The sequence below is a fragment of the Colletes gigas genome, unplaced genomic scaffold (genome assembly GCF_013123115.1).
Source record: "Colletes gigas isolate AHSC1104 unplaced genomic scaffold, ASM1312311v1 Colletes_gigas_Sc00027, whole genome shotgun sequence".
Lineage (NCBI taxonomy): Eukaryota > Metazoa > Arthropoda > Insecta > Hymenoptera > Colletidae > Colletes > Colletes gigas.
Genome location: NW_025106656.1, coordinates 966,878 through 994,345, shown reverse-complemented (window position 1 = coordinate 994,345; position 27,468 = coordinate 966,878). Strand labels below are relative to the sequence as shown.

Genomic DNA, 27,468 nt, shown 5'->3' with positions numbered 1-27,468 from the left:
TGCGTTTAAATAATTTCAATTTTGCCTGCCTTGACGCGAAGTCTTTTGTTTCGTAGCATATTCTAGTACATCGTCAACTATTTTTGTTTCCTTAAAATGCACCGACCGTTTGTTTATAAATTCCTTTGACTGTTTCGCGTGTATTACAGCCACTTGTGACATTTCCCTTTGAACGCAGACTAAAGATAAAAATATCGTTTCGTTGCTAAAATTAGGACAAATTGAAAACATTCTCTATGACACGTCATCAGGGAAGGGTCAGAGAACTTGATAATTCACGGGTTTTCTCAATAATTACTTTCAGGTAAAAATTTGTCCGATCATACTAACATGTCATCATCATAACACTCTCGGCCTGGAAATTGTAATCTGGCTTATAACAAGAAATGAAAATACGACAAGTATACTACAAATTTCATCAAACTTGTGAAAGTACATATTTCTAGGAAAACTAAAAATAGTAATATAAAAAGAATGTCGTTACACAATTAATTTACAATTTTAGCTGTAACGCCACAGTTCGGAGCTAGTAATATTTTGGGCGTGGTGCAACAATATCCCAACTCTATTTTTGTTCTAATTATTACTAAACATGCACCTAAGTAAATTGTACAAAAATATACACATTCGCAGATCAATAGTACCCAACCGAATTAATAAAAATAGCTTAATCTTACATAAAAAGACAGCCAATATCTAAGTTTTATCGTATCTCACACGAAGAATATTTAAATTCTAGATAACAGAGGGGTATAAAAAAAAATGTATTCGGAGTAGACTCGTAGAATATTGTTCACGACAATCTCACGTTGCAGGTGTCGTCTTCCTGCAGCAGCGTGTACGTAGACGGTACGGAGATTCGTGGCTCCAGCAACGCGTCTGTCCTCGTCAAATACGGAACTTACACGGGGTTGGCGAAATTCACGGTCTGGATGCCGGATTTCCCACTGGAGGTGACCGTCGGGGACACCAGATTGAGTCAGATCAAGGGCTGGAAGGTACCGGAGGAGCACACGGTCGGGGCCAAGAGCAAACGTAGCTTGAACGCCACTGGTTCGCGAATGAACGAGTCCGCGGCGAAAACGAAAAAGAGGAGCGCGGCGGAACTGGAGGACTCCGTGGACGACACCTCGTTGGACGTTGATGACGCGGACGTGATTCTCGAGGAGGACGAGCAAGAGGAGAGATTCCGTGGCAACGACCACGGTTGGGACGCGATCAATTCCATCGAAAGGGGACCATCCACCAACTGCAGGCTCCGGTTCCAGCAGAGTCCCGTCGAGGTTCACGCGAGATTCCTGGCCACCGACCACGACTCCGGAAGGGACTCGTATTTCGTGAACCGTCGTACCTGGCTGCGCGTCACCGACCTGGTGATGGGCATGCTCCGGGTCTCGGATCCCAGAATAGCGATTCTCTTGCAAGGGAGGGTGGTCCAAGGTCGCGGTATGGGCAGAACGGAAGTGCAGGTGCTCTCGCCGATCACTGGCAGGGTGATCGGCGCGAAGGAAGTACGAGTCGGGAATGATCGAGTGGCGGTCACCAGGCTATCCGTGAGAGTCGTGTCTGGCCTGCAGCTCACCATCAGTCCAGATACAGCCATCGAGAACGGATACATCGCGGAGACGTCGGTTACGAGGAGACTGACTGCTAAGTACCAGGTGAAATAACCCGTATCTGTTTGTAATGCATTCGTTGTTAAGTATCGGTCGAAGTAGCAGTTCGATCGGCCTGTCGAGACCACGCTTCCACGACTATGAATCACGCCAGGTATAATACTCGGGTGGTAGATGCACGACGAGCTCGTAAAATCAGTGGGGGGTGGAAAACCGGTGGCGTTACTCGAGTGTCCGGGAGTCGAGAAAGTTGTCCGATGGGTATAGGGCTTGTCGGTTTTAAGTTAGGGTCGGTTTTAATTTTTTTTATGGAACTTGACACGGTATCGTAAGATATCTGTCTCTGTTTTAACACGGGTATTACCGTGTCACCCATAAATGAGTCATACAAAAACTTCGCTCTACAGAACGTTTATAACTATTTTACAGACTTGTAAGTTGAACAGAAATTGCTTACAAGTAATACTCTCTTAACAAATGCTTCTGCAGGAGGGCCTTCTTGACATAGACGTCGAATTCTCGGATGGAACAAGGACACCGTTAAGGGAAATAGCCGTGACCGACTACCACTTGTTAGTCGAGAGCTTGGATCCGGAGGTAGTGGCTTTCGCGCCGATGGTCGCTTCCCATCATCCCCGAGTGATCGCGGTGGGCGAAGGTCGTGGCGATTTGTTAAGAGTTAATCTTCAGCTGGCCGACGCCTGTCGTCTAGGCGGCAGGAGGTCCGGGAAAGGTTCTCAAAGGGCCACAGCGTCCGCGCTGGCCAGTGCCTCGGCCAACGTCGAGGTGGACTTCGCCTCCAGCGAGCTCCCAAATCGACCAGAATTCGTGCAGAACGACGGGGGCGGAACAGTCGGGTCGCATCATCACAGGGAAAGGAAGACCAGCAGGGGGGAAATGGCGCCTGACATGCGTGACATTCTCATAGGTAAATAGATCCCTGTTCCCCATTTGCATCTCGCACTGCTTCTCTTTCTCAGAACGTCACTGCACGATTATCTTTCGGTAACATCGAAAAGGTATATATACGAGTAGATCTTACACATTATGGACTTTCGTGGCCCAATCTAACTGCCATACCAAGCTGAAAATTCCGAGTTTAGTGTCCTCTTCTCACGGATGAGAAATTAAAAAATTATTTTTAGATAGGGGGGTCAGTTACAAACATTTTTGGTGAATAGACATACCCCCAAAATCTTAGCCACTTTCGAGAAAAAAATTCATTACCGAAAATATAATGTATAAGATCTACTCGTATATTTCGTCTGTGCTTTCACTTTCCATCATCGAAATCTTTTTCTTCTGAGCACGTTTTGCTATTGGATAAGTGTTTAGTCGTATTTAATGAAACGAGTCGAGGATGTACAAGATATTAAAACGACTGCTCATGCGATCGCCCAAGGCCTCCTATTATGCCGCTTTGATGTTCCGTTACTATATTTCATGTCTCCTCGCGCAGACCTGCGGACGTTGCCTGTCTTTCGAACGCGAAGACGCGCGATGATACCGTAAGGGTGCAGGCAATTTCTGACGTCGCTCGCGACTCCGTATCTAGATAGAAATTTCAAAGATTAAAAAATGTTTGCGACGTTCGATTAAAACTGCAATCTGAATTGCAAAATTGAATTATATTTCGCGTTGAATAGAATAAGATCTAAGGGAATAAGTGTTAAATTGTTATATAGATCTAGACTCTAGATTTTGGAATGATCAAAATATTTGGCATGAACTTTGATTAGTAACTGGAGTCCATTGTTGCGGTCCTCGATTCGTCAGTAATTAACGTTTGCATGGTAATCAGGCCTTCGTCTCGCTTTCTGCAGCCAGCTGGTCGCGGGGAAGGATAGCAGCTTCGGGAGCTCTCACGCTCTATTCACTTGATCGTTTCTCACTCTTCTCCTCTCTGTTTCTGTCTCTTTGTTTTCTGTGCAAAGGGCTACCGCTGAAAGACGAGAACGAGCACGAGCCTTTGGTGCAGGCATGGCAGCACCGCACGGCTATAGCTAATGGCATGTCTTCAGGAGGAATGGGCGGCGTCGGGATACGGCATCACGGGGGAGTGCGCATGAGTCCACTCGAGATCGGGATGTACGTCCTCCTGGCGGCCTTCTGTTTCGCCATCGTCGTCTTTGTCGTCTCCTGCGTGGTCTACGCCAGCAAGTTCAAGCCCCAGCCGCCGGACTCGCCGCTGACCGGAGCCGTACTTCCGGTCCTCTCCGGAGCAGCGAGGGCCAGAGCAGCGGCCAACCAGCTGGCGTCGGGAAGACGACCACCCAGAGAGTCAACGACGAACGCTCACGATTGGGTCTGGCTAGGAAGAGCAACCCTCGAGAGAGCTGCCTGCGGACCTCAACAGGTAGAGGTTTCATTCTTTGCATCTATTTCTTATTCGGACATATTCGTCTAACCCTAATCCTAACCCTAGAATGTGACTTTAGATCGGTATTAACGTGATTCGTAAATTGAACATTTCTATCCCTCCAAACTTGGGGGATCCCCCTTCGTCAGATCTCGCCAACTGACATTTGAAGACCACAGCATATTTACTCTAGATAGATATTCTTAAAAGTATGCTATTTAACACGTTAAATTATTTAGTGATTTAATAAGATTAAAATAAATAATTAAAGTAATTTTCTTGAAACAAACAAACAAAATATCTGACGCAAAAACAAGTACCCAACGAATGTTATTACAAGCACTGAGCACTTTTTTAATATTTTACGTTCGTTTGCTCCTTGTACTTATCCATAAATAGAATAGCAGAAAATGAAATCAATTATTGGACAACCTTGCCTGTAAGTGGTTATAATCTAGAGAACAATACTGGAATTTTAAATCCGCCATTCCGTAGATTTATTGAAACGCTATTCAATTGCACGGACGAACAGTAAACTGCGTATCTCCGGGGTTGATATTTAGTTCCCCTCCATCCCTTTACCCCTCTTTAGCCGTCTCCCTTCCATCGAATCGTATTACACCCACCACGTCGAATCCAATTTATTACCGTTATCTATAATAGATCAGGGTAATGAATCAGCGAGCATTGTCGTTCCAGGTACGAGTCACCAGCAATCCTCTCGCCAACGAAACCGAAGGAGATTCGAGCGATCTGGCGACTTGCTTCGACAATCCGAACCACATCGAATTGCCATCCGTGGGTCAACGGAACAACAGTTCCGGGCCCATCGACACAACGACCTACTGTAAAAGAGACAAGCTTCCAAGGAATAGTTTCATTTCGAAACCTGGCTCGAAACCGTCGGCCGCGGTGACTGTGACCACAGTGACTACTCCAGCGTCCATGGCAACATCGACCGTGACCACTACACGAAACGAGTAATTCATTTGCTATTATTTCTCTCTTTCGATCTTCTAAATGCTCTCTGTCGATTTTACATCCATAACGGTAACAATAGAGTAGAGATCATGGTTTTGAACGTGTACTTTATACACACCTGTACACGTGTTTGGAGCCGTGTAATTTTTAAGACTCGCGTACCCGTGTGCTATTAATATTTTTTATTTTTTGCAATCGTCTTATGTAAAATAAAATACTAGAATTTTTAAATAGGCAAATAATTTCGGAAAAATAACATACAACACCGTTTCAATTAACAACGCTTGTTAAAAGAATCCTCTACTTCATTTTGATATTTTGTAATCTTTTAATAACCGAGCGCTATATTTCGCCTCCGTAGATAATTGTGCAACGCTTGTTCGTTTCTTGTAACTCCAACATATCGTCGCTCTGATAAATTCAAATGCAAAACCATTGTGCGATTTTCTATCGATCGTATTTTATGCCCAGACTGCATCTGCAAAGCCGATTAACTCTCCTTGACTGTATATCCAAATTTCGACAGCTCATTTAACCGGCTTAATTGAAATCGTGTTAGTCTTGTTAAATATAGGCTATCGGGCTATCAAAGCAAACGAAATTTCATAAATCCATTGTCAGTTACGTCAAAAGCATTTGGTAAAATTGTTACGAATGAAATTATTCGAATAATTTACTTCCTAGAACCTACTTTACTTTATTTAGCAAAATAACATAAAATATAAAATGTTGCAACTATCAATACTCAGGAATCTTTCCTCTATCGTTTAAACCAGACCATTTTAGCTTTCTTTGACTATCTTTAATGAAACTATAAATGTTTAATAAAATATTTTATTATTTTTGCATAGAACATACTGACAAAACTTGACCCGAATATTTTGGAACACGGTATATTGTACTCTAGAGAAAAATGCAACATAAATAGAATTGTGATATTTTACAGTTTCATTTAAAATTGTCAATGGATATATTACTGGTCTTGTTTTATTAGAACCAATTTAATTTCACTGTGGCACTGGATCTAGGGATCTGATAAACCGAATCGTTTCTTTCACTAACACTTACGATATTGATTTTCTCTTCGATTCAACCACATCTCTAATAAATAACTAGAATAAACGAACCACGCATTTATAAAATATTGGATTGGTGCACAAAGTCGTAAAGGTTTAACTCGATCAAAATTCTGAAGCAATCTTTTTATTAGTCAAGCATTATACGTCATTTTAAAGCTCTTTCTTTCCTTCGTCGAGATGGAATGCAAATAGTTTTTCGATTCGAAGATCTTAAATTCGAGATTATGGAATGCCAAATAATAAAAGTCAACATTTTCAATCTAGTGATGTTCGCGTTCGATCGAGGCTTAAATGCTTCCTTTGCTTCGTATTGACGTACATGCATCGTTTCTCATCGTCGGCGCTGATGAGTATCGGAAACAGTCGATATTTCTGACGGAAATGACGATGGTGGAGATAAGTGAAGAGGGCGGCGACTGTTGCACGATGAATCTTGTTATCGGCATTCGATGGTCGTCGACACCCACGAAACGAGTTTTTGTACCTTCCTCGACGATTGTAGGTGTCGGATAGTGGTTGAATGATCACAGACCACCTCTCGAGACAATTCTCCAACTATTTCGTGCTGATCCTCGCGGATTAAAACGTTCAAGCGGTCCACATTTAATTCGAAAGGTCACCCAGACCGTGGAATGTCACTCGTCTTGGAATTGCCTTCTTTGAAATTTGCGAATCATTTTTGGGTCGTTGAATCTTCGATAGAGACTTCTCCATAGTCAGCAAAAAATTCTCGAACAGCTTGGCAAGCATTTAAGGGAATATGCTATAGTTAACGCGCTATAAAACGAAAGATCTTACTACTCTTTTGTTTAATTAAAAGAATGCACGTACAAGAATATTTTTTAATAATTGAACGATGTGCATAATTCACGGACGACTTACATATATCCAAATAAAAATGGTCAAATAATTTTGTAACTCTTTGTACTCATTTCAAAATTTAATTTCATGGACTTGATAATTAAAAACAGAATATTTCAGGAAAAATGTACGGTTACTTGTCTGTTGTGAAAAGGAAACAACAGATTTTGTCGTACGTATGCCAATTTATTAATTTAGAAAATTTTACGTTTTATAGATTTTTACAATGTCAACCTACGTTCAAAGCGAAAAGGGTTAATGTCACAAATGATTATAATAATTATTCTATACGTATTAAAAGCAAGAAATTTGTTTTATAGAGAAAAAAACATTGCTATCTCAATTATTTCAAAGCCACTTATCGGCGTAACTTTCCAAATCATGCTATTCAGGTTTTTGTTCTTATTTAAAATAATAACATAATTTCCAATTGCAGGGCAAAGGGGGGAGGGGTACCGGTGCCAAGTGCACAGACTGCGGAGCTTACTCGCTTGAATATCGTTCGACTCGGAGTGCACGCTTCCAAAAAAGTGACTATATCTTCTTCATTTTTTTGAATGTTCAAATAAATCTTTTCGTATAATAACCAGCTAGAGAAAAATCTTGAGTTGTTTTACGTTTTAATCGTAGATATTTCCCCTAAAGCATTTGATCGAGCGCGGAGAGAAATAGCTGGTAATATTGTGTTTTTCTCGACTCGACGGTCCACAAACTCGAACTTAAAGCACTTACGTCGTTAACTTGAATGGAAGAATTTCTGCATGCGTTCGATAAAGGAAAGAAAGAGCTGTAAAAATGATGTGCAACACTTGACATAAAATGTTCACGATGAGACATTTTGATCGTTCTAAACTTATACGTCGATCCGATACAGTAATTCCTCCCTTAAGGACAGAATTCTAGCATGAAATTAAGAAACTGAGATATCCCTACTATTGCATGTAAATAAATATAAATACATTTTCACCGAACCAAAATAGTAAAGGTAAACAAACGTTAAGGAGTGCATACAATCGCTAACGAATGCGAATGCATTACAAACAAATATTTAAATCAACATTCACTGATTAAACAAGTGAGGATGCAATTACTAGTAACAATAGACAATCGCTGAAACGTACATATTTACTATAACAAGTATGCGGTGATTCTAGAAACTGGGACAAGTTGTAAGTCTTTCCCAAACAAAGGTACACATTAATCCCTCAAGGAAGAGGTTTAATTCCCTGATTCCTAAATGCGGTATACACTTGTTTTCTAACCCGACTATCTTTCATCTCGATAAGCGTGGAATATTCGTCTCCATAATGCTATATATTCGCGAAAGGATGGCACGAAAGATTCAAATTAGAACTTCAGAATGTAAAGTACAAATAAACGAGTAATAAAATGTTTATGCGTTAAAGACAGAACCATTTGTGTATAGTATGAAATAAAGTATTGCACTTTCGATAGTCGTATCACGATGCTTTTATACGCAGGAAGACGAGGGTAATCGATTCGCGTAAAATAAAATGCATGATCAAATTTAAAAAAGAAAAAAGTAATGTCGAACGATAACCTCGTATGGAAGACTCATGTAAGATGGTAAAACGAGAAGTGATGTTTGACAATTTTTTTTCAGCGTAAGGGTTCGATGAAACCTTTCGTTACGGCTCGTCCCAGTTTCTAGAATCCACGTGGAATGATGGGAATACGTGGATAAGGATAAATGCTGATAATAATGATTCTAATTGCAGCAACGACGACATTCCGCCGCCTCTGCCGCCGCACGGGATGCCCGTCGCGACCGCCGCAATCGCGGCGATGACGGCCCCTGCCCCGATCGGCGCATCCGCCAACAACAACTGCAACGAAGACTACAAGCCGCCGGTGCCGCCGCACAGGAACACGAAGGTGATCGTGCAAGTGCCAGACACCCGGATAAAGCATCTTCACAGGCCGTGGAGCGGCAGCGCGGCCGGCAGTCATCACGGGAACAACCAGCGGCACAACAAGCAGATCCATCATATCAAGCCATCGCACGGTAAAGCTAGAGTAGATAGTCCGAAAGAGAACGCCGCGGAGGAGGAGGAGTTCGTGGAGCTGGTGACGCACGATGACAACAGGCACTCGAAGGACGTGAGAGCCAGAGAGGTGAAGAGAGCGACGATCGTCGGTAATCCAATGTTCTCGTCGTTCTCGACAGCGGCAGTCGCCTCGTCGATGAACGTGTCCAGCCCGACCGTGGCATCGTCCTCCTCGTCACCGCCTAACTCGTCGCCGTCCTCATCCTCCTCATCCTCCTCGTCCTCGTCCTCCTCCTCGTCGTCGTCCACCTCGTCCGCGTCCTCGTCCCAAGAGCAGGAGGAATCGGTGGCGCTGGACGACCTTAATCTGGGCATGGACTACAATCAGATCATGCAGTACTTCGACAACCTGAAGGAATCGAACGCCTAGGTGATGGCGTTCGGCCTTGGAGAAGGTCGAGAGTAGTCAACGTCGATACGAAACTAACCGGAAACCTCGTGTTGAGCGCGCGAACGAACTCGGGCCACGTTATTCGCTTCCTCTCTAATCGCCATATTAGCACGTTCTTATCGAGAACGCGCACGTAGGCCGAGTCGCCCGCTCGAACGACGCTCCGAAACGTTTCGTATTCTAGGCTATAATCTAGTCAGCTTCCTAGCAGCACAACAAGAGTATCGCGCAAAACGCATCGACACACAGGTACACACCGGTACACGTATACAGGCATAGCGGGTGAAAGAGATGCGCGGTGAACTCCCGGTGACTCGATGAATTCGATATACTTTTTCTATAATAACACTTTTTAGGGAATGGATGAACGTAGAATAAGAGGCTTCTTTGTTCTCTCCGAGGCAAAGGTGGATCCTTACTATTTTCACGGTTCACTTTCCCCCTAATCTCTCAGCCTGTGATTTCTCGTATTCGTTCGCTATTAAATTATTAATATTGGTATTACAAAATTTGTCCAACTCTGTAAGGGGATACGCTCGTACACATATCAGATGGGTCACATTGATCAACGCATACTTGCCATTTAAATTTAATTAAAATATTATCATGTATCGATTATTACATATTAGCGTAATGATCGATATTGATTGACCCGTCTTCCGCTCAATTAAGTAGGGAACGACATAGAACAAGCAAAAACGAAGAGAAGAATCGAACGGACAACCGTGTACCTTTATTTATTTACGTTGTTCAGTGACGATTACTACGTTCGATAGCTGAGATATAAGGGCTTGAAATTTCACGCTACCGTGTCTCGCGAAGTTCACCGTATCGCTTCTACCGATTATTCATAAACATATATACACACATACACGCATACACGCATACTCACAGAGGCTTTAAAGGTGTGATCGTCGGTGGCCGGCGGGGTTAGGTAGATCGCGCGCTCGATTCGAACAGCTTTCTCCTCTTTTCCCCGACGATCGATCGACCGCCGATCCTCGCTTCCACCTCCGTGCACTATCGATCTCTCGCTCAAGCCCTCGTCGCGCGGCGATCGAGCGATTCTCTCGTTCCCGCGCCTCGTGACAGGGCATTCACCAAAAAGTGGCCGAACAAAAACCGACCTTTTTGTCTCGAGATCGATCTCGGGTTCTTCGACAGCCACGTCGAAACACCGGGCGCTTGTTTTTCTCAATTTTTCTTTCTTTTTTTTTTTTCTTGTTCTGTCTTTAGTCGCCTGTCAAAGCTTTCGCGTCCATCCATTATTGTCAGTGTTCCCGAGGCAGAAAAGGGGGCCTTTTCATTTTTCCATCGACGTGCTCTCTAGCACGCTTATTTTTTTACACTGTTGCTCGCCGCCGCGTCTTCCATACGTTTAATGCCTGGCGCAACCGAGATCGATATCGCGACGAACGGGTAGCCGGTCGGCCGGCCATTTTCTTTCTAATCTGCGCCGGAGGAGACGTATAATAATATTTATTCGATCGACCGTACGTCGTAATGTTTGTAAATTTTGCTTTGTAAGACTGTGTAAATATATATATTATATATATATATATACATATACGCGACTTAGCGCATGTTAATTATGGACTCGAACGGATGTAACGGTAGAGCACAAAACGCGCGCGTCAGTCGCTCGACGGAGCCAAACGGAAAAGCGTATACGGGTCACCAGGTCGTTTTCACTGGGGTTCACTTTTGCGTTCATTTTAATTATATATATCCATGGGAATTAATTTTGTCATGTACAATAAATTCTTTTGGGACGATCTCTTAGGGGAAACAGGGGGAATCCTAGACTTTTTTATTTGCATAACTCCTTCTTTTTTTTTTGATACGCATAGTTACAGAGTTAAGGCGAAAAATTATAATCGATTCTATTTACAAGCATGCGCTTCTAGCTTGCTATTTTTATTCTTTGTCTTAAGTCTGTAACTATGTATAGTAAAAAAAAAAGAATGATCGAAGTTTACTATTAGCTTGATAGGAGTTACCCAAGAGATTAAGGAATTACTTTATTGCCTGAAGTAACTGTTACGTTGAAAGGAATTCTCGTTTTATACGATTTATACTAAACGCAATACGAAACTGAAGACAATGTACCGTCAAACGGAGCCAATTGCAACAAATATCTACTTGAAGACTGTACTATTTGAAATCAACATATCATTTTATCCAAATCCAAATTACCCGAACGAAACGTGCACGAAAATCGGTTAACGTATTTTAAATCTGTGCTTGTTTGCGAATAAAATTCTCCGCGCTAAATTAACGGGGAATTATGGGCAAGCAACCAACTGTTGCGAGTCACTCCGTTCAACGGAGAATCGTGAACTCGCCAACTCCAACGATTTGCGAGCGGGCAAATCGGGAAACGATTATCAACGAGCTAGCCGCGGCCCGTTACGCTGCTCCATCTATCGCTTTTAATTACGATTCATTCCCCGTCGATTGGATTCCGCAATTGTCCGCGTACGTGCCGCCTTTCGAGTCGCGGCACGTGTTTCTTTTCGCGCGAACCCCTGCATCTGTGCCATCGTTAATTCCATCGCGAATCGCGTTCACGTTCGTATGTATACCTATAGACGCACCGAAAGAGACACAGAGAGAATGTGATTATGTGTGCGTACGCGTGAGCGAATGACTGATATGCAAACATACACGCACATCCCCTGGTAGTGTTCGTTCTCCCCGCACCGGTTCGATTTCCTGTTGCGAATCCAATCGCGCGCCTCGCCGCAAGGTCCGTCTTCGCGCTACGTTAATCCCACGATTTTCAATTCCGTGACGGTCGATGTCACGTCAATTGTTGCTTCGAAAATGTAAACTGTACAGTTGTCACGACGTTCCAATCACAGACATCGCCCTCTTATTTTTATATAAGTTCTTTCGAGACGTCGTTTAACGGCAAACGTCGTTGCGTGACACCAAAGACACTTGTCGCTGTATTAAGATACTAATAGACGATTGAAAATGATTCAAGATGTACATGGATTGAAAACTATGTACATTCGATGCATAAATCTTATGAAAACGTCGATGACAAGAGAAAGTACGGTAAAGTCTCTTTAATTAATCCGTCGATCCGCGTTCCCGGTTTTAAAAGTATGAAACGTATTACGAAACATACCGTTGAAAGAACGCTAATTGGAGCGCCGTGTTAACGCGACTTTGGATTTCCACGACGACAAACGACGGGATATCGACAGTCACGGCGATAGGGTGTCGATAGTTAACGTAACGCGAACGCGCGGCTTTGCAATGCGATCAGCCAGTAGGAGCGCAGGGGATCCATAGATCCGCGGATCCATTCTGTCTTACATAGGCATCTAAGAGCTACTTGTCTAAGTATGTATGTATCTGTAAGTTGTGTGTTAGCACGTCAAGCGTGAGGTATAGTGATATGTAATGTTGACGAGTACCGAGAACGAGGGAGTAGACGCTCGAGCGTCGGCGTCCAAGAGTGTCAGGGCGCGTCCTAGCGGGCCACGCACGTTAACTCTTTGCGGTATTATCGTCGAGTCTTTCCTATTTATTCGAATCTGTACTCTGAAACGTTTCCCGACTCGACGCTCTGTGTTTATTTGAACGTTTTTTAAGGAAGATCGATCGACTCCGCTTGGTGTATCATTCTGTTCCGAATCGATCGAAACGGCGGGTTCCCTTTTCTTTCGCGGGTATGCTCGAGGCTTCGAATATCGAAATATGCGCAGAGCGTTCCGAGGGGCGCGTGCACGTCCCGAGAGAGAGCGTAGAGTCTCGTTTAGTGTAGCAACGCGTGTCTCGGTACGCCCGGTGCCTGTACTTTTGTAAATATCGTATACACGGAGGAACGCTCCAGTAAGAGAAGCTCGGTTCCATTTTGTACATTCGTTAGGTTTATCGTCGGCCGCGCGCGCGCCGCAGCAGCAACTGCAAAGGGTTAAAGGGTGCTGGAAACGGCGCAAGATACCCCGCCGTGAATCTAGTCTTATAGCGTAAAACTAATGGATTATTAAATAATAAACGAACGCGAAGTATCCACGGTCGCCGAAAAATGGCGCGTTCTCGAATTCATCCAGGCGGGGCCCACCGTATCAGCGTCATTCATCTGTCCCCCGTGGCTATCCCTATCCTCTTCTTCGGGGAGCACCGAGAGAGACTCCTCGTCAGCGAGATGGTGGAACGTCGGACGAATCAATCATATCGAGCATCGTGAATGGAGACACGCGCTAATTTACTCGTAACCACTGCCGACGCGAGTCTTCTTCCGTAATATCCACTAAATGTTCCTGGTAAAATTCCTCGCCCCAAACGCGAATCCGGAAGCAGAATCGTTCCATCATCCTCGGTTCTGGAAAAACATGAATATTTTTAAAAAAGAAGAAACACGATATTGGGCAAATATGATGTACTGCGTGAAAAGTGAAAATGTTTTAGATGGTATCAAAAAAAAAAAATAAAATTTGCGTTTCTCGAGAACTGAGAGGTTGATGGAGCAGTTCTGCTTCCGGGTTCCTACGAGGATCTGTACTGGGTACATCCGGTGGATATTGTGGAATAAAAGAAAGATTTTAATGCGTTGGACAGTGTAATCGATCGTACGCCCGGGAACCACGTCCCCCACAGTGGCGTAATTGACAATTCTGGAGATTGCGTGCTAAAATTTACGAAGGGGGACATATCGTATAATATTAGAGAAAAGGATAAAGTTATATTTTTGATTTTTAAAGGGAAATAACCGATACAAGTTCTAATATAATATTTATTAGGTTAAATAAAATTTTCGTATAAACTATTTCTCGATAGATTAATCATAGGACTTCCCTATATTCGCTATTTATTCGCAGACTTGACTCGTTGACTGCCGCATCATGTTTACCAAGTCTAAGGTGTTCTCGATGTCTTTTCCAATTATATTGCGAAAAATAAAAATATAGGGTTATCCAAATTGAGTGTCGCATCTTTAAATTGAAATAAAACACAAACTGTTTGAGATATTTCAGGTTTCTTTATTTTAATATAAAGTCCACTTCGAAACATTAATCGTGGAACACAATATCATCCAAATGACCGACTAGGCTTTTTTTCATGAGCTTGACTCATTTTGCCCAATTGTCTATTACACTATTACATAATTGGGGTTCTATTTCATTAATGGCGGCTATAATATTGTTTTTTAGCTCCACGTTGATACGTATCACGTGTTACATTACAAACTGAGCATTCTCTTTGAATTTATTCACAATTCGACGAATTGTTTTGTCAGAAGGTTGCTTATTTGGACCAAGAATTTCGCGAAGTGCACGAAAACAAACTCGAACAGAAATTGAACGTTTCTAATAATTTCCAACAATTTGTACACGTTGTTGCACAGTGTAGCGTTCCATCATGATTCGTTTATGCTTAGTGATGGCGTGTGTGAAATATAACAAAGAACAATCAAACCGTTTAGTAGTCCCATCTGCTGAAAGATGTGACGCTCAATTTGGATAATCCCTATACTTTCAACGTGCATTTTACAGAATTCTCGATAACGTTATTTAAAAGTTTGCAAGTATTAGTATATAATATTTGTTTTAAAGAAATGTAAACGGCGGTCAACGTGTTGAAGAAAACTAATCAGAAATTAATCGATACGTTTGATTTTCGTTCGTCACAAAGTCGAAACCCTTCGAATTGATCTCGGTAACGCCACTGCGCCCCGGCAATGCTCGGGACGAGTGTGTCGACTTCGTTTATTTCGCGAAACGAATCACAATGGCGTGGTGTCCCGGGCAGAGCCGGACAAAAATAGTATTTACGATAGAAAATAGTGGAGAGCTTGCGTAGCCGTTTCGCGCAAAAAAAAAAAGAAAAAGAAAAAAATCAATTGCGTTCACCGTACTCGTGATCTTTGCGTACGACTTCATCCTCGAGTCTCGAAGGGTCGAGAGTTTATTCGCGAAGGTCGCGTTTGGCGTAAAAAAAAAAGTGTCTCGAATAAGAGATCGTGCGCTGTATTTGTAACGAGAACCGAACGCGATAACGCGAACTGCTCGACGGATAAGAGAAAAGTATTTTTAGTTTCGAACTTGTTGGCCGAGAATCATTGAATAGACTAGAATTGTTCGGCGAGGCTAGCGGACTCGATCGGCCATAATGCGAGAAACGACGTTCGAGGAGTACGGTACGTGCAAGTTACTGCCGTTTGAATGTTTGCTTGCCGCGATGTCAACGAAGCGAAACCGCCTCGAAATATCGCCGTCACACTATCGACGTACAAATACGATCGTTACAGTTACTATTTTTTACTTAGAATACTATTTCCTCCAGCTCTGGCTGCGGCCAACTGTGTATATAATACATGTACGCGCATTTTCCTTCTTTTCGTCGTTCGGAAGTCGCGCGATCGGCCAAGAGAAAAGTGCACAACACGCTGTAAAACGCCCCGTGAAGAATACTTTCTCGGCTCGCTTGTACGTATGTAGTTTGGCTGCTCGCTCGATCATTTGTCACCGATAATTTCGCCGCGGACGTTTGCGCGATCATTCGTCTCGAGCGTAATCGAATCGCGACGATCGCGAACGAACGAATTCGGAACGGGCGACGCAAAATTCGGCGGCGTCGAATTTTCTACACGACGTATGGACACTCGGGGAGTTTAGTTTAACGCTCGTCCTCGGGACGCGGGAACGCCCGCAATGGCGGCGCCCTAAAATATCGAAACTACTGCCGGTCTCTCTTTTCCCCTTTTTTTATTTTTGATAAGTTCCCACCGATCAGGGAGGATGATTAATATTATATATAAATATATACATATACATATATTGTAATAGACTGTAATCGCGTCGCAATGCTGACTCCGCGTTCACACACATTCCTCAAGGACACACGATGTCGTCGCTGTATATCTACATTTAAGTGTGATAAATGCGAATTTACGATAGACAAACGATTGACGAGGCGACGGCGACAAAGAAAAAAAAAAATGAAAGAAAAATGAATTACGACGAGGACGGCAATGACGACGACGTCCACGACCACGATGGCAACGATCGACGATCTTCTCGCGAACCGCCTATGTATATCTGTCATTGACTCGTAGAATGGTCCGCGGTAAAGTGATACTAACTGTTAATGTCGTTTACATTCCACTTGAAGGTAATTACACGCGAGTAGGAAGAAACGTTTCAACTAAATGTATTATTCGTTTCTTTTTTAATTTTTTTTTAATTGACTATCAACGAATGCAACACCTTGTATTACGTTTCTTTTAATACAATTAAACGACCGTTTCTCCAAATTCTTGACAGTCCACGGTCGGATAACCGAAGCACAAGAATAGCATTTTATCTGTATCCCTAACTGTTCCCGAAAAAACAGCTTGTAGCACTTTCTGTGGATCACTCTGTACATTATCGTTACCGTAGCAGGCACAAATTCATGATAAACGATGATATATAACGATCATTCGTTGTACTTATTCATACTGTATTATTATATTGCATTGATTATGTAGGGTGTTCGGCCACCCCAGGGAACAATTTTAATGGGAGATTCTAGAGGCCAAAATAAGACGAAAATCAAGAATACCAATTTGTTGATGGAGGCTTCGTTAAAAAGTTATTAACGTGTAAAGTTCCGCCCGTACTGAATTATTTTCTCGAAAATGCGCAAGATTTCGGGGGTATGTCTATTCACCAAAATTGATTGCAATTGACCCCTGCAACCGAAAATAATTTTTCCAAAACGATTTGAAATATTTTTTTTTCGTCGAAAAATTTCACACCTTCTCGAATTTTTTTTGTAGAAAGTGTGTAGAATTTCGGGGGTATATGTAATGACCTAAAATGATTGTGATTGACCCCTATAACTAAATATAATTTTTTTAATATGATTTTAAATATTTTAATTTCGTCTACAAATTTCAGTACCTACTCGAATTTTTTTCTCGAAAATGCGCAGGATTTCGGGGGTATGTCTAGTCACCAAAATTGATTGCAATTGACCCCTGCAACCGAAAATAATTTTTCCAAAACGATTTGAAATATTTTTTTTTCGTCGATAAATTTCACACCTCGAATTTTTTTTCTAGAAAGTGTGTAGGATTTCGGGGGTATATGTAATGACCTAAAATGATTGTGATTGACCCCTATAACTAAATATAATTTTTTTAGTATGATTTTAAATATTTTAATTTCGTCTACAAAAGTACCTACTCGAATTTTTTTCTCGAAAGTGGGTAGGATCTCGGGGGTATCTGTATTCACCAAAACTGATTGTAATTGACCCCCACAACCGAATATAATTTTTCCAAAACAATTTGAAATTTTTTAATTTAATTGTTAATAACTTTTTAACGGTATTCTTTATTTTGTCTTATTTTGGCCTCTAGAATCTCCTATTAAAATTTTTCCCAGGGTTGGCCGAACACCCTGTATATCGCCCCTTACATTCTATTGATTACGACCTCGTACGTCATCGTTGCTGTTACTGTTATATTGTTATTGAGATTATTGTTGTTGTTGCTGCTGCTGTTATCGCTGTTTTCATCGCCCTCGCCCCGTCGTTGGTGTTGCCTGTCGTCGTCGTAGACGTCGCCATCGGCATCGGCGTAACCGATACGCTAATTAAACACAATAAGGTACGACTATCGCCTACTCAATGTACAATATGTAGTATTTACCTGTTGTTACCACCAAACCGTCATCAAAGATATATAAAATATTGTAATTGTAACATATCGGTGTTGTTAGAGTTTCATTTCCTGTGTCGTCCTATTAGCGTCTACTTTCCTTTCATACTACAGTGAAAACTCGATAAATGTCCTCAAGAGCTGTTCCATAAATGATACATTTTTATCCCCACCACTAGGGGGATCCCCCTTGAACCAGTGAGGCGAAGTGTAACCGGAGACGTAGCGGCTTTCTTTAAAAATCTTTATTGCCTTCGTCATCTTAGTTTAAATGTCCCTGTCAGTGTGACCACACTACTGTACAAGAAGAAAGTTTTTTATTTTTTACTTTTTTTTAATAAAAATTTTACTATCATGTGGGGAAGATTTTTCTAATTAAAATGAGACTAAACACGATATAAATCGGCCAATATTTGTTACCATAATATTGAATTAAATATTGTGTACTCGTATCTTCGCAAGGTCAGTGGATAGTACATTTATCGAACAGAGGTAGCTAACGAAACCTCCTATCTCATAAGTGTTGCAGTTTTTGATCACTTACGGAACGGTGGAAGCAGAGATGCCAGAAAAGCACCGCCGGGTGCACACGCACACATGCCAGATACGCGTACGTGAGCTCGTGGAGTTTCGGAAAGTCGACAAAGGCAAACTGACGCATGCCCTCTTTCTCGATTCTCCGAAGCTGTCCGAAGTAATTTCGGATCGCCTCGTGGGAGTCGAGAGAGAAAGGCTCACATTTGCCTTCTCGCTCTAAACAACTGAAATCCGACCTCCCGTCAACGGCATACGATTTGGATTCTCGAGCCGAGATTCTCGACTGCCCAGGCATTTTTACTTTCCGACCTATGTAGGCGCACATAAGCAAAGTACCCATAATGAAAAAAAAATTTTGTAAAATTTAGTTTACGGAAATACACGTTTTAAGACCTCCTGATCATATTTTAATTATTGAAAAAAAAGAAATTTTTTTTTATTCCCATGTATGAGCACACATGTATATTATTAATACGATTGAATATAAATAGCTGAATGAATTTAAATGAAACTTTACATTTAAGTTTTATGTTCTCATTTCAAAGGCGTGTGGACGGATTCAAATACGTGAACACTAAACGTAACGATGTAATTATATTATTTAATATTTACTAACTATTTAACATAAAGAACATAAAAGAAAGACATAAAACGTAAACGTAAAAGATCATAAACGTAAAACTGTGATTGCTCTCGACTAACGTTCGATACAGAGTGACGTTCCTGCAGTCAAAGTCGACCCTTCCTTATTCCTATCTTATAATAATGATCTAAACAAAACGCACGTTCGAGACGCAGTCTCTAAAACGTATTTCAGCTTAAACCTAAACACCTTACTCGATACCTACTCTAGCTTAGACTAAACACTCCTATCGACGCAAACGATAACGGTTCTCCTAGCCACGCATACACTCCTTACAGATTATACCTCTTGTTTCATAGTTGTTCCGATATATAGGCATAATGTATAAAAAATCTTTTAAATGTTTCATATAAATCTTAGGACGAATTAAATTTTATATAAAAAAAATTATATAAACTTTTTCTCTATCTTCTCTAGAAAAGAAAACATTAAATGAAATCTTATACATTACATGCTTACTTAAATCGCATTGAAAACGAATACCACAAATGTTTTAGAATAATGTGCAAAATGTGATTGCGATTTTCGCTAAGACAAATTGAAAACTCGTTTCTAACAAGGAAAAGTTGGAATGGTACCAGGTTTTGGGTTAGGTTTTACTTTGAGATATTATTAAAGTTATTACAGGTACTTATTTTCAGAAATAGAACTGTTTTCACCACTAGTCAGCGTGGCGTGAGTGATGAGGTCTTTGCCTGCAAGTTCCGAACTTCTTCTGCTCTGCTGGTTCGAACCCTGCTTGAACTTTTTTTTTTTATTTTTTCAATCATACTTTAATCGTACACTAAATATGACATTATATTTTTGTCTGACCTTCGAATATTTTTTTTTAAAGTTAAATTTAACCGATTACATTTAACATATGTTATTTTCCATGTACGAAGTACATGAATCTGGATGGTACTTTTCACAAAAACAGTCAAAACATAAAAATTTCAAGCACCACGTACATTTACTGAAAGTTTTGTTTTCACAGAAATAACAAAATTTTGTATCTAACTCTGATGGAAAGGCCGCTTCATTTACATTGATAAAATGTGAACGATTTTCGGATAGTCGTACCTTGTAGCTCGTACTTTTTACCTTATACTTCAGGTAAAAAGGGATATAGCTGAGAAAAACAGTTTTATGACATTACCTGCTAACTTATGTTACTGTTCTACAATGAAACGCTATGTTTTGTACCTTTAAAAATATTCGACTATGTCCTTTTAAAATTTAAGATACAACCCATACTTTGTATTAAACTGGCAAACGGGATCACTTTTCCTTTGTTTCTAGTTAGTTCTACATATTTAGTTCGTCATAACCAATTGATACGGTTATTTCAAAACAATCGAGGAAAATCATTATTAATTAATTTCTGCAATTATTAATTCTACTGTTTTGTTTATGTTATAAAAGTAAGAACTCTTCTTATTGAAAAATACCACAGCGTGCACAATACTGGTAAAGAGTGGAATCTCATTTTAATTTATTAATTTTCAATCTTAAAGTATTTTGATTTTCAAAAATCGTATTAATAATATACATATGTGTGCTCATACATGGGAATAAAAAAAATGTCTTTTTTTTCAATAATTAAAATATGATCAGGAGGTCTTAAAACGTGTATTTCCGTAAAATAAATTTTACAAAATTTTTTTTTCATTATGGGTACTTTGCTTATGTGCGCCTACATAGGTCGGAAAGTAAAAATGCCTGGCCAGTCGAGAATCCAAATCGTATGCCGTTGACGGGAGGTCGGATTTCAGTTGTTTAGAGCGAGAAGGCAAATGTGAGCCTTGCTCTCTCGACTCCCACGAGGCGATCCGAAATTACTTCGGGCGGCTTCGGAGAATCGAGAAAGAGGGCATGCGTCAGTTTGCCTTTGTCGACTTTCCGAAACTCCACGAGCTCACGTACGCGTATCTGGCATGTGTGCGTGTGCACCCGGCGGTGCTTTTCTGGCATCTCTGGGTGGAAGCGTTCCGTTTGAAAATAGCTACCTCCCATTCGATAAATGTAGCCAGCACCTCGATGCGTCGTTCTTTGATATTTCCGAACATAGAAAAGGACAGCACAAGAAGGATAAATAAAGAGAAAGACTCGCAAGTACAATATTTAATTCAATATTATGCTACCAAATATTGACCGATTTATATCGTGTTTAGCCTCATTTTAATCAGAGAAATCTCCCCAACATGATAGTGAAATTTTTATTAACAAAAAGTAAAAAATAAAAAACTTTCTTCTGTGCAGTAGTGTGGCCACACTGACGCGGATATTTAAACTGGGGCGATAAATCCGAGTTTCAGTCCCTCTTTCTTCTTTAGCTACTGACTCTTTCTACGTTCGAAGCGTCGGCAAACTACAATCAAATTCGAAAGACGATTCTCCTATTCCGTAAGTGTTGCTGACCGGACCCGGAGTAGCGACATTTATCGAGTTTTCACTGTACCAGCTAAGGAATCTCATTTTTATAAAAACCACTTGAAAACGTATAAACGAAATACAGAGGGAATGCTTAAGTGGTACAGAACAGATTACAACTCTAATCTCGAACATTGTTTGATTCTTATTTATTTACAAATTGTATGGCCTAAAGTTTACAAATATTCGTTAAACCACCGTCTGTCGTATTTCGATATCCAATTGTGGCAACCAAGCATATTGTTTTGAATTAAGTACTTCCACGTCCAAGGATTTTGATTTTCCTCTTTCAATTTCTTCTTTTTTTCTGATATTTCGTCCAGTATCTCTTGACTAACTGGTATAGCACGGAATGGTAACTTGTTAGCGATGTCCGTCAATGCTCTTTTGATCTAACAAAATCATTCCAGATATAAACATAGTATATAAATGGTAGCATATTTGGACCTAGTAATAAAATTTATCATTACCTCAAAATATTCAAACGGTCCTCCAACTTCGACGATAACTTGATCTGCTTTTACTGGGCTTACATAATGGTTAATGGAAGCTTTGCCACCTCCCATACGTACGCCCAGGCTCTAAAATGCAAATTAAATTGTAATTATATATTTCTTATTATTCTCTAGTTCAATACTGTATTGCATGGAGTTTACAGACCTTTTTACTAATTGGCTGCCAAGGATCCTGGACTCGCCAAATTGCAAATCCAGTTGTAAAATCCATTTTCTTTAATAATGTATGTCGTATCACTTCAAAATGACAGTGTTTCATTCTGCCTCCTTGAGTTGCCTATAATGTTACAGACCTTTGCACGTGCACAAAATATATAATAAATCATTCAATTCCAATACCTATTGTCTTACAATTATGCCATACTGCTTATGTAGAAGAGTATTATGTAGTAATTCAGGACCACGCATTAATCTCAAACATTTTTGCATCGTGAACACATGAATGGTTGGTGGATATATGGGTACTTTGGTCACAATTCTAAGCTTGTGACGCGAAGGATAGTCGACATCTAAAAAACATAGTTTTTGTTGAAAACATTGTTCTCGTATTACATCTATTTCTTAATTTTGTTACCATTGAAAGTAGCTGGAGGTGCGAAAGACTTCAATCCAGCTGCTGATATAAATTTGTAGAAAGTATGTGCTGCAAAATAAAATAGATATCAGTAAGTGTGAACACATTTCATGAAGATGAAGATTCAGAAACTTACGTGAGAGTAAGGCTCTCATAGTTGTGTTCGCCTGCATTTTGTTATAATTGTCGCAACTGCACGATTCACTCTAACCTATACAACCTGAAACCATTTTTCAACGTACAACATTAATTCTTTGTCAGAAGAGGTTTTCCTCAAATACATGTAAATAATATAAAATATACAGCACAACTACAATTTATTGTTAATTTTAAACACTGTTGTTGTTAACCTTCTACTCGTTGTTAATCTTCGTACACTTCGTCAGTGTTACTACTGGTAACTTACAAGACCGAGCACTCGACTGCTAGACGTTTAAAGAGCCCCTGATTATGTATATTTAAAAAAAAATTTACTTTCATTGTACAATTACTATAAAAACATATTACTCAACAATTTAATTTATTTATAAAACGTGCTATCAAGATTTCAAGGTACGTTTTTATTTAATAGAGTTAGAAATCTGTAAAACATTCCTTATGTTTATATTAATAAAAAATCAAAATCATGGTACATATTTTCCATGCTTTTTATTTCCATTCTCCTCCACTTTTCCCATTAATTACTTGATCTTTTAGATTCTAAAGTTTTATAATCCCTTAAAATTAATCTAAATATTATTCGAATCTAATTAAGTTCTTCAACCATTTTTCTATACGTTACATTAGTTCACGTAATTAATAAGTTACAAACGATTACTGGAAGCGATAGTTATTTAAATATATATCGCTAATAACTAATTAATTAGAGCGTGGAGCGTTGCTAAATCGGTCCTTGAATGTTGCCAGGGATGCCTACTAGGTTCCCTAATAGCGAAAATATTTGTTATTGTGGAAAAATTGATAATTTATCGATTAAAGCAGACAGTGATACAGCCATAAATGTTCAGACTTCCGATATTCGTTAATAACTTGTTAATTACGGGCGAAATGATTATAAAAAGTATCCTTAAATGTTGTCAAGGGTCTATACTATATTCTTCAATTCTAAAAGTTCATATTTTAATCCCAGAAAAAGATTTATTAGTGAATAATTATAATAACCTGTACTCCGGATACCTCCTCTAACATTCTGTGATACTGGCACGATTTTAGCAGTACGAATCCGTGATATTAGATGGCGACACTATTTTAGGTATTTTTTAACGCAATATTTAAATAACTATCGCTTCCAGTAATCGTTTGTAACTTATTAATTACGTGAACTAATGTAACGTATAGAAAAATGGTTGAAGAACTTAATTAGATTCGAATAATATTTTGATTAATTTTAAGGGATTATAAAACTTTAGAATCTAAAAAATCAAGGAATTAATGGAAAAGGTGGAGTAGACTGCAAATAAAAAGCATGGAAAATTTGTACTATGATTTTGATTTTTTATTAATATAAACATAAGGAATGTTTTACAGATCTCTAACTCTATTAAATAAAAACGTACCTTGAAATCTTGATAGCACGTTTTATAAATAAATTAAATTGTTGAGTAATATGTTTTTATAGTAATTGTACAATGAAAATAAGGTATATACATATGTAACTGATTATTCGTATCGTAAAACGCTCAATTAGCACGAATATTAGTGATCCTTTCGATTACAAGCATTAAACTTTTTATTAAATACATATTACCACACTTTGAGAATGAACTTTAATACGTTTAAAAAATTATGTTTATTATGAAATAACGAGAATCGGAATGAGAGTTTTATTACATATAGTTTTATAAGAAAGATATTAGTGATACTGTAATATTTACATTATTTACAATGGAGATATAAAATTTAATGAAATTATACAAAATATAATTGTTATACATTATGTAATAATGTCTAACAATAATAATGTGATATTTGTATAATACTCATTACTATATAAATTTTAAATAGAAAGACTTAGGAAGATAAGTATTTTCTGCCATACAATTGTGCTTTTTTCTCAAAACCAACAGATTTAATAGGTGTATTTAATTTGTAGAATGGATTCATGGAATACTAGAAGAAAGAAAAACAAGAATTAATATATAATTTAAATAAAGTATCAAATGTTTGCCCTTTATACTTGAATATCATGTTAGAAATGATATGGAACTTTTATTATATCAGAGACTATATAAATACATTATTATTTGACTTGAATACTGTGTAGGAGAATCATGATGCAAATGGCTTAAGTATGCTGTTTTTGAGATAATATCCATCTGTACATATAATACATATGCACAGTCTTAGGCTTGCTAATTAGATATGATTACATATTTCTTTGCTCGTATCAATTACTTGAAACGTTCTGTATAAAAAGGGTGTAGTTACAATGTGTAGAAAATTTTCTACAAATTGTGAACATCTACAAATGTAAGATATCAAGAACCAATAACAGCTATTGTTCCACATATGCAACTTTTAAGATAATAGATTGATTGATTGATAATACAATTAAAATTCAGAATGCAAAGGGCTAAAACTAAGTCAAACTCCTAGTATGCTTCTCACCTTTATATATGTTTCATACATTTCATTGAAAAAGTTTTTTATACCATCTTCATTTTTGCTATCATGTACCATAACAAATCGAATATGGGTTGCAGTGACAAAAGCACTCACAAACCACTGATTAAACTTATCCACAACTTTCAAATACATGTTTGTTGTCTTCCATGTATGCTCATCAACAAGGTCTAATGCAGCATGAGCAATAAATTGGTTCAAATGTGTATAATCTTCTTTCTATTAAAATAAAGTAAATTTAATTAACGTACATCGTATATGTACACAATAAGATAGCCAAAATATAAACTAAGTATAAGTACGATTTACCTAATTAAAATATAAACTATTTGTTACATATTACGTACAATATATTTCTAACCAAAAATTCAGCATTACATATGTAATGTTTTAAAAGACATTAAAAAATATTAATCATATTACAGAATATTATTATACCATAGCAACTGAAAGCAAATAGGAAAATGTAAATCATACTTCCAAGGAATTAATTGTGTAAAAACGATCATTAAGTAAATTTGTAAACATACAAGAATGACGAACCTTTGCATCCTTTCCAGAATTATTAAACTCAATTTCGAATAAAGGGTTATCGGCGTGACCGACAATCGCAAAATAGTAATTAGCTGTCATTGTGTTACTCGATTTTAACGATGTTCATCAGATGACTGACTAAATGACACCACAGATCAGTATTACCAGATGACAGACCATTATCATGGCCGCGTTCGTACATACTATACCAGATCACGCGTACGCAGTGATGCCAGATTGAGCACCGGGTGCACTACTCACACTATGCCAGATCACGCGTACGTGAGCTCGTGGAGTTTCGGAGAGTCGACAAAGGCAAACTAACGCATCCCCTCTTTCTCGATTCTCCGAAGCTGCCCGAAGTAATTTCGGACCGCCTCGTGGAAGTCGAGAGAGAAAGGCTCACATTTGCCTTCTCACTCTTCTAACAACTGAAATCCGACCCCGCGACAATCGGCATACAATTTAGAATCTCGACTGCCCAAGCATTTTTACTTTCCGACCTATGTACATACCTAGGCTCACATAAGCAAAGTACCATAATGAAAGGAAAATTTCGCGAATAGCAACTTCAATTTTGTAAATAAATTCGTAACTACTAAATTTATGAAACTCCGTAAAATAAAGAGCCATCTGTTTACACATTTCAACATCGTACTCGGATTAAACTATATCAAACGACATAAGATAAATACACGCCGGGACAAAAAGATAGCACACCTCTAAATTAATATATTATTCTTAATTAAATATTACAAGTTCAATTTCTTTTACACATATGTTTTCAAAATTCCTCTATTGGCATATACATATGAATGAATCGAAATCACCTGATGAAATTGACGATACAACAGTGTTACGGTTGGATCCGCAAACAAAACTAATTTCGTAGCACAGTGCGTACAAGTATTACCTTTTCAACAAAACGTGCGTTTAATATACCCTCAAGGGCCACCCTTTTCCTCAAAATTTTCAGTTTATTCTTTACGAATTGGCAAAAAACCTAGTTTTTCAAAAACATATTTACTATTTGGGATTTCCAACTGTAATTAGGAAGAACTACAATCATTTTTGGTGGATACACATACCCATGAAATCCTACCCATTTTCGAGAAAAAAATTCTTTACCAAAAATCTAATGTGATGCCAGAAATGCTTCACTGACATGCGAATCATTAAAATGTCATAACTCCCGAACGGATTGGAGGATTCTACTTTTTCGAAATGCAAACAACGCGTATTTTAGTGGAAAATATGTAGAAATTCTAACAATATTGAAAAAGTTGTTCCTTGACACCGTAAAGTGAGAAAAACCTCCTAAAACTGGTCCAATTTTTAAACGGCCATAGCTCCTACAATAGTAAAGATATCTCATTGAAATTTTTTTCTGACACAGAGCCCATGGGTACCTACAAGAAAGTATAAGAGAACTTTTCTATAAAGCGTCAAACAAATTTTTAAAAAATGAAAAACAAATTTTTCAGAAAAGTCGACGGGAGGTAAGTGCCCAAATTCGACGAAAAAAAAAATTTCAAATCGTTCTGGAAAAATTATTTTCGGTTACGGGGGTCAATTACAATCATTTTTCTAGAAAAAAATTCAGTACGGGCGGA

General features: G+C 39.1%; 3 protein-coding genes across 7 annotated transcripts in view; 1 reads left to right on the top strand and 2 right to left on the bottom strand.

The window, feature by feature from the left end:
- Window positions 1-16,901, top strand: part of LOC122401741 (transmembrane protein 132E) — a 137,219-nt gene extending 120,318 nt beyond the window's left edge. Inside the window, exons 6-11 of one of the 3 annotated variants that reach the window (XM_043404076.1) lie at window positions 816-1,661; window positions 2,106-2,544; window positions 3,551-3,972; window positions 4,675-4,955; window positions 7,333-7,426; window positions 8,636-9,055. In XM_043404076.1, coding sequence (XP_043260011.1) covers window positions 816-1,661; window positions 2,106-2,544; window positions 3,551-3,972; window positions 4,675-4,955; window positions 7,333-7,426; window positions 8,636-8,926 — 2,373 coding nt within the window. In that variant the 3' untranslated portion in view covers window positions 8,927-9,055. Of the gene's footprint in view, window positions 1-815; window positions 1,662-2,105; window positions 2,545-3,550; window positions 3,973-4,674; window positions 4,956-7,332; window positions 7,427-8,635 lie in introns of all 3 variants that reach the window. The other 2 variants (XM_043404075.1, XM_043404073.1) reach the window with 2 other exon arrangements.
- A 4,817-nt stretch (window positions 16,902-21,718) lies between these two features.
- Window positions 21,719-23,921, bottom strand: LOC122401718 (39S ribosomal protein L16, mitochondrial). 2 transcript variants are annotated; one of them, XM_043404044.1, is made up of 7 exons: window positions 23,861-23,921; window positions 22,836-22,919; window positions 22,700-22,768; window positions 22,477-22,634; window positions 22,271-22,402; window positions 22,081-22,191; window positions 21,719-22,002 (listed from the first exon to the last, which is right to left on the bottom strand). In XM_043404044.1, the coding sequence occupies exons 2-7, from the start codon at window positions 22,870-22,872 to the stop codon at window positions 21,787-21,789; spliced, it is 723 nt and encodes a 240-aa protein (XP_043259979.1). In that variant the 5' UTR covers window positions 22,873-22,919; window positions 23,861-23,921; the 3' UTR covers window positions 21,719-21,786. The 2 variants fall into 2 exon arrangements, with proteins under 2 accessions (XP_043259979.1, XP_043259978.1); XM_043404043.1 differs by lacking the exon at window positions 23,861-23,921 and adding an exon at window positions 23,050-23,138 and having other exon boundaries at window positions 21,720-22,002.
- Window positions 23,922-24,676: 755 nt separating this feature from the next.
- On the bottom strand, window positions 24,677-26,042 carry LOC122401723 (probable trafficking protein particle complex subunit 2). Of its 2 annotated transcripts, none has more exons than XM_043404048.1 (3): window positions 25,865-26,042; window positions 25,307-25,540; window positions 24,677-24,808 (listed from the first exon to the last, which is right to left on the bottom strand). In XM_043404048.1, the coding sequence occupies exons 1-3, from the start codon at window positions 25,952-25,954 to the stop codon at window positions 24,710-24,712; spliced, it is 423 nt and encodes a 140-aa protein (XP_043259983.1). In that variant the 5' UTR covers window positions 25,955-26,042; the 3' UTR covers window positions 24,677-24,709. The 2 variants fall into 2 exon arrangements, with proteins under 2 accessions (XP_043259983.1, XP_043259984.1); XM_043404049.1 differs by having other exon boundaries at window positions 25,852-25,921.
- Window positions 26,043-27,468: the final 1,426 nt, after the last annotated feature.

What these genes read in the sequence shown, in the direction of transcription:
- LOC122401723 (XM_043404048.1), bottom strand. Translation starts at nt 25,954, where the DNA reads ATGACAGCTAATTACTATTTTGCGATTGTCGGTCACGCCGATAACCCT. An exon ending in ATTCTGGAAAGGATGCAAAG is followed by an intron (nt 25,541 to 25,864) that starts GTTCGTCATTCT and finishes TTATTTTAATAG; the next exon opens with AAAGAAGATTATACACATTT. An exon ending in TGTATGAAACATATATAAAG is followed by an intron (nt 24,809 to 25,306) that starts GTGAGAAGCATA and finishes TCTTTCTTCTAG; the next exon opens with TATTCCATGAATCCATTCTA.
- LOC122401718 (XM_043404044.1), bottom strand. Translation starts at nt 22,872, where the DNA reads ATGCAGGCGAACACAACTATGAGAGCCTTACTCTCAC. An exon ending in ACCTCCAGCTACTTTCAATG is followed by an intron (nt 22,635 to 22,699) that starts GTAACAAAATTA and finishes TATGTTTTTTAG; the next exon opens with ATGTCGACTATCCTTCGCGT. An exon ending in GGCAGCCAATTAGTAAAAAG is followed by an intron (nt 22,192 to 22,270) that starts GTCTGTAAACTC and finishes TTTGCATTTTAG; the next exon opens with AGCCTGGGCGTACGTATGGG.